This window comes from Clytia hemisphaerica, unplaced genomic scaffold, assembly GCF_902728285.1.
Source record: "Clytia hemisphaerica strain Z4C2 unplaced genomic scaffold, Clytia hemisphaerica genome assembly, whole genome shotgun sequence".
NCBI classification, from domain to species: domain Eukaryota; kingdom Metazoa; phylum Cnidaria; class Hydrozoa; order Leptothecata; family Clytiidae; genus Clytia; species Clytia hemisphaerica.
The window spans coordinates 274397-281464 of record NW_027104238.1 but is presented as its reverse complement, the minus strand read 5'-3'; the positions used below and the strand labels follow the sequence as shown (position 1 = coordinate 281464).

Below are 7068 nucleotides of genomic sequence, written 5' to 3'. Positions count from 1 at the left end.
TTTACTGCGTCTAACAAACGAAAACACAACCGAGAAAGAAAAACAAAATGGCGGATGTTTTACCAATCTAACATTGTAAAGAAGGAGCTTGAAATGACGAAAATGAAGAAGTTGCTTATTTTGAGCTTTGTCTGCTTGTTGAGCCAGCAAGCTTTTAGTTTAGTAGTTCGAGATGAATTTATAGTGGACGAAGATCAACCTTTGCATAAACCACATTCTCAAGAAGGAAGTTCCAAAATCAAGAAATCTATCACCACAAAACCAGTGGTTCATTCAATGGCAATGTCGTCAGCACCAAAGATGAAACAAGGTAACGAGGCATCAGTTAAAAGTGAGATCCAATCAACTAAGAAGCACATTCAACTTCCAATCGCCTTAGCTGCTGGATCGATGGCAATGTCTTCTGCTCCTAAGAAGAATCTTGGGGTTGAGCATTCAACCAGAAATGAGATCATACCAACCAAGAAGCATATTGAACCACCAATCAGCTTAGAGCAATCGTTAAAGAATCTTGATATTGCCAGTGGTAAGCGAGCAACCGTCTACTCCTCCTCAGACAATCACGGTAAGAAATCTGACGAAATTAAAGACACGATATCTCAACAAGCTAAAAAGTCTGCTTCTCCTAATATCCTCACAAATTCAACCATCACTGGGTTTCTTTCGAATAATTCAAAATTTACAATCGACAGTGTTGGAACTACACAAGACGATGTGAAAAAGAAAAAGGAAAGCGAGGAAAAAGTTGCTCATAATATCATTACTAAGAGCAGCAAGAATATAACTTTAAGAGACACTGTAGCCAAAGTCAATGGAGCTAACCAAGTCATCAAGATCAACCAAGAGCCTTTATTGTCAACAAAGAGTCAACTCTTCGTACATAATAAATCTTTGAGTGATTTAGCACCTGTTGAACATGCAGCAAATATACATATCGCAACTGAAGATGATTTTGTTAAATTGAGATATGTGAAAAAGAAAGAAATTGAAGAAAATGCTGTCAAGAAGGAGGTAGGCGAATTTTCTTTGCCAATAAAAAGAGTAAGTTGTGATTAGGAAAGTGTAATTCATTGAAAAAATTTTCATCTCGTTGTCGGGAGGACTTTGATTACGGATGTCCAAATCCATTCATTACACGTCTTTTTTATAAGAACAAATTATATAAGAACATAAGGCTTCGATGGCCAAAATTAAGAACAAATTAAACATTTTAAAGCTTTGTGGACTCAAAAACACCCGTTTTCTTAGGAAAATGGGTAAAAATGGTCACAAAATGGTGAAAATAAGAACAACCCAAAAAGGTAAAAATATTCCAAGGCTTCAAAATTTTTGGATGTTCTTATAAAAAAAACGTGTACTGTGAAATCATTACTCATCACCAATCTTGAACAAAATCTCTCCTATTCTAGATTTCCAAGTTTTCTTTTCTCCCTATAGATCGTCTCAACATACCACGAAGCTGAATGCAACGCAGAGAAAAAATGTCCAAAGAACAAGTATTGCCGAGGCTTCCATTGTTTTGAATCACATCGAAAACATCATGAATGTGATGAAGACGATGAATGCGCAGATGACATGCCCTGCATTTATGGACGGTGCGATGATAAAGCTAAAGGAAGTCCAGGTACTGAAGTCATTTCAATTTAAGGGTACATAGAGAGTATATGGGTTCTATATGGATGAAGATGCGACTCACCATCGCCAGGTCTATGTCCCCTCAGTGAATATTTGGCTGAGCGAGTTTTCAAGATAAATATTTGAAAACCATAAGATGTAAACCTGTACACGTTTTCTTATAAGAACAAACTATATAAGAACATAAGGCTTCGATGTCCAAAACACTAAGAATAAGTTAAAAACATTTTAAGCCTTAGCGGACTCTAAATTAACACCCGATTTCTTAGGAAAATGTCAAAAATACTCAAAAAACGGTGAAAATTAGAACATGTTAAAAACTTTCAGGCTTAAAACTGAAAAAGTTAAGAACATTCGAAGGCTTCAAAAATTTTGGATGTTCTTATAAAAAAAACGTGTATCACACCAATATCAACTTATCCATACAAGACAATCAGTGGCGTTGTGGCAGGGGGCAGGCCGGGGGGCCATGCCCCCCCCAGCGGAGCTTTTTGAAGGGGCGCCGAAGAGCTAGGGGCGCCAAAAGAGATTTTTTTAAACTCCTCAATCTTAAAAATCATACTTTATGCACCTTTAACTACGCCCAGGACCAATTTTGCTGAGATAATTTTAAAATGCTTGCAATTTTTTCGCTTGCTTCGCTCGCAATAAAGTTAATTGGTAACTTCTTTCCAATCTAGCTAACTTACAAGTTTTTTTGCGTACAATATAGCATTATTAAATGAAAATCTAACTGCGCCCCAAGAACAATTTGCTGACAACAATATTGAAATTATAAAACATCACTTTTTTTCGCTCGCTTCGCACGCATTACACATTGTTTCTTTAAGTTTCTTTTCACTCTAGCAAGTGTCAAATTTGTCTATTTTTATTTAGTGATTTAGGGTAACTTGGCAGTCGATTTTCAAAAATTTTCTAGTCGGCCCCAACCATGGTGGCGCCTGTTTATCCCTTTTCCATTTCTCAAAGATATATATACTCTTATCCACTAAAACATTTCCTTCCTCGTTATGCCTAGGCAAATGAATTAGTAAAAGTTTAGAAACTGGTGGGTGGGGCGCCACTTTGGAAAATTAGAGGGGTGCCATTTAAAAAACACTACTTTGGCCCCTCCAGAAAAGTTTTCCCACAACGCCACTGCAGCCAATGCATCGATCACCAAGTCACCCAAATAAGAAAGCCCATACAGGTATAAAGAAAGACAGGAGATGAATTTGTCGGTAATTGGTTGTTAAAGTCTTTTGATTTCTTTTCTGTAATAAATCAAAAGAAATTCTAGGCTCGCCCGATGAAATACGACTTTTAAGTAGAACTCAAGTTTGCTCAGAACATTCTTACTATCAGCATCGAAGATTTCTAGCCTTCTAATATACGAGAATAAAATAAAATTTAACTCCACGAAATAAGTTTGCGTTCAATTTTGTCATCCATTAAATTTTGTTTTGAAAAGATATTTTCTCCAGCCAGAAAATAAAAAGTTCTGTATAAGCACACACAATTTCAGACCCAATTTGTAGACAAAAAGTCGCTGGAGAATTTTGGAGGAAAGTATTAAGCAATAGAGTTCACCTTGAAGAAAATGTTGATCGAAAAATCTTGTCATTTGATGAAGGATTGCAAAGTTTACCGGCCTTATTTTAATCCAAATATTTTCTTACACCTATGTCAGAACCAATGAATCTCGTCTTATCTTATTTCCTACACTTAAGTTAGCCAATAAGATTTCACCTATCAACAAAAGAGCTCATTAAAAATGCACGATATATGAGATTATGAGCATGCATACCTCGTAATTTTTTTAATCGTAGGGCGTTATGGTTACAATAGCATACTTCTCCTGTTTCTTTATACCTCCATGGAAAGCCACATAACACAGCCACACTCCACATTACGGAAACTGCTACAAAATAAAATGATCATTACTTATTTCCAAAAGCATTCAAAACAAATTAAAAAGAAAATTAACCAACATTATAGTGACATTAATTGGATTAAATTGCATCTTTATCGAACTATTTAAAGAGCACAGTGAATGACTTTAGTGGAAGGTTTCCTTCATGAACAAATACTTAATAGCTAAAATTTCGTTTAGAAAAGTCGGTTAAATCTAAACGTTACAGTAAAAGGAGCGTACATACAAATATCATTTCATATATTGACGTGGCGTCAGTAAAATCCCCGGTGGAAAATTATACTCTAATTTTTGTGCCCGCTGAAAATAATCAGAAATGAAAATCCTCGCTGCAAAATATTGGGCTATCTTTCCATCCGAACTGAATTTTTTGGCTCGAAAACAATGAAATTCAAATCTCCAGCCATAAGAAAACATAGGAATATCAATCCCCATCGAGTTTTAGTCCGTTACTTTTACACCTACTGCCTGAAAAATCCCACCGGGTCTGTGAGAAGGGGGTGTATTAAAATTAACAGAAATTAAGCATTCTTAATAAATATTAGTATTAGCCGATCAAGATCAATAAACTAGAAAAAAAACACAATTTAACTATTTACTAGTCATAGCTTTCACTATCCTAAATGCCCCCACTGAAAGGTCATGTCATGCACTTATAAAGCTTTTAATGCTTTAAAGATTGAAGCATAAAAACAATCAGGAATAATTAATTGATTTAATTATTGATTGATTGATTGATTGATTGAGGCAATTGCTTGAAAAAATAATCATATTCCATTAAAATAAAATACTTGAAGAATTCATGCAGCTTGATAATTTGATTAAATTTAAGGAAAAGCTGGAAAAGCTTTTCAAAAACATAATTCAAATATTATGGTATCATTATCTTACGGTAGATCTTAGCGGTGAATAAATCAACAAGGGAAATAGCTTGTTTTTTTTCATTGGCTGCTATATTTCAACAATTGTCTATTGCTACTTTGCCTAATAAACAATAGTCAAGAGGATACTGTGTATTTTAAAATTTATGAAAAAGTTCTGCGCCATCTTAAATAGGGTGAAATAGAAACCAATCCTAGTTAAGGCCCAGGCTCCACTTGCCTACGCTGTGATTGCACTTCTCAAGCAAAATCTTATGTTGTTGGTCAAAACAAAAATAAAGGAATGCCATTGTCAATTGTGGTCCATTCAGACATACAGTCGTGAAAAATTGAAATGCGCCTAAATTGTTTTTAAAATGCATAGCATAGAACTTTTTCATGATGCAATCTTTTCTCCAAGCTGAAAGGATTGAAGCCATTTAAGATGTTCGCAGCACAGACAATGAAGAGACGTGCCTTCAGGAAGCTAGACTTTTTGAGTTTATAGCTATATACTTTCACTTTATAATGTTTCTATATGACTGTCTGTGTGCCTAGTCTAACCACCGTTAAATGCCTTCAGGAAGGTCCCTCCTAACTTGGAAAGCCAGAATTGGGGCTATTTCACCAAACCACTGGAGCGTAAGTTATTACGTAGGCTATCACAACTGTATGAAAAAGTCAAAGTTGAATGTGCGCCTATAAAGTTAAACGAACGTAAACAAAACTTTTTTCAGGTTTTTAAAATAGATTTACCACACTGAACAAACAGTGAAAACACTAAGGTAAATCTATTTTGAAGACCAAAAAAAAAGTTTGTTTACATTGATTGACATTCAATTTTGGATTCATATGCGTATACATTCTACTTTTTTGTACTTTGCTGGTATCTTGTTTTAATACCAAGTTAAGAAAGACCTTCCCGAGTTGCGACCATATGATGGTCCTTAAAGCTCAAGAAGCTCTATGAACAATAAAGGTAGTTATTAAAATAACAAAGATAAATTACAGTTTGAACGAAAATATCAAATGTACATTTGAAAACTTGAGCAAATTTCTTTAAAGATTCCGGAAAAAGAATTGAAATCATTGCTGAAGTGAACTTCTGACTAAATTACAGTATTTGATATTCAGTTTCAAAGACAAGAAACAAAATTTGACATACAAAACACTTTTTCCAGTCAATGAATCAGCTCATCATCATAACCAGTCTGCCATTTTGTTTGTTTTGATTTGCACAGCAAGTAATATTGTAATTCGTGTTATTATGTAATCACTATACTTTTTCTATAATTTGCATTTATAACACTCGCTTCAGCTTTTCAATGCTAAATCAAAACTAATAAAATATAATACGTAATACGTAATAATGGTAATAGCATATAACGTAATATGAAAATATGAATACTGCTGTCACGAAAAAAAAAACCGAACATTTACGGAAGAGACTAACTACGGGGATGCTTGCGTGACAACAAACAACAAAATTTCGAGATTCCAGTCCAATATCTATGCGTGAAGCTATGAGTGCCTCCTCGTCGCTACGCTCCTGCGGGGGCAATGAGAAGTGCCCCAAAAGCCTGACCTCCAAACAGGAGAACGTGAAGTTTAACAGTAATCCTTCCCATTGTTTAGGTGGGATTTGTGATAAGGATGGAGATTGTGGTGATGGGTGTTGTGTAATCGAACCCACCATTGATGAACATCACGGAATCTGTAAAGTCAAGTTAGAAGAATTTCATCAATGTTCGCCCGTTCTATTCCGAAAAATATGGATCGGGGAAAAACCGGAATGCGGACCATGTGCTGATGGGTTAGAATGTGTTGAAAGAGGGTAAGTGATGTTTTGAAGCCATTTTCTTTGTATTTAGGATTTGGAGATGAAGCTAATTATCCTGAAGATATCTTATATAAAACACTACTTTATTTAGAGCTTTTCCTACCCTATTTGAAGCAAAATAATTCGCCATCTTGGATGAAGTGACGTCACAATTTAGCTTGCGAGATCCTTGAAATTTTGAAGTCATTGCAGTGTCAAAAAAGTTTCAACAGCAAAAACCAAGGTTTCTTCTGTTAGCTACTTTCAGCAAAGATGACAGATTATCTTGTTTCACCTGCCGTTGCTTGGGAAATACAGAGTAGCTCTATCTAGTGCTTTATATAAAATATCTGAGAAATATCCATGAAGTATCATATCATAACAAAATAACCCGAACGAAAAGAATTCCCCTTACCTATACCAGAGGATATGATCATAGTTGATAGAAATATTAATATTCTCAAAATACGAAAATACTTCTGTTTCGTTTTTTCTTTGAAAGAATAATATTGTTTTTACTTTTCTATAAAGGAAAATTTCCAAGAATTTATAGTTTTTCTTATGAATCTTTCTTAGAATTCATAGCAGCCATCTTATTTGTATGAAGAAGAAGTAAATAAACATTTCACTGATGGAAGCAAAAACTTGTAGATATATAGAAAACTTTGTAAATAGCTTTCAATTTTTCATTGCAGGCGAATAATTACCACTAAATCACACTTTTAGTTAACCCTGAGAGTATCTTCCTATTTTTTTCGTGAAATCTTGACGAGTAGTAGATAATCAGGGGAGATTTAAAATTTTGGTTCGGCCTCTATGTGGTGTTGGTAATTTACAATTTA

At 34.7% G+C, this 7068-nt stretch overlaps 1 protein-coding gene across 1 annotated transcript; it reads left to right on the top strand.

The window, feature by feature from the left end:
• LOC136816092 (uncharacterized) lies at positions 1-6956 on the top strand. Its single transcript, XM_067072525.1, has 4 exons — positions 1-1011; positions 1438-1624; positions 6043-6241; positions 6803-6956. Exons 1-4 carry the CDS (start codon positions 55-57, stop codon positions 6840-6842), a joined length of 1383 nt encoding a protein of 460 aa, XP_066928626.1. The 5' UTR covers positions 1-54; the 3' UTR covers positions 6843-6956.
• The last annotated feature ends 112 nt before the right edge of the window (positions 6957-7068 follow it).

Bases quoted from the DNA above. Each gene is read 5' to 3' on its own strand.
- LOC136816092 (XM_067072525.1), top strand. From the start codon at position 55: ATGTTTTACCAATCTAACATTGTAAAGAAGGAGCTTGAAATGACGAAA. The intron at 1,625-6,042 runs GTACTGAAGTCA...CCCATTGTTTAG, and splicing joins TAAAGCTAAAGGAAGTCCAG to GTGGGATTTGTGATAAGGAT. The intron at 6,242-6,802 runs GTAAGTGATGTT...AATCTTTCTTAG, and splicing joins TTAGAATGTGTTGAAAGAGG to AATTCATAGCAGCCATCTTA.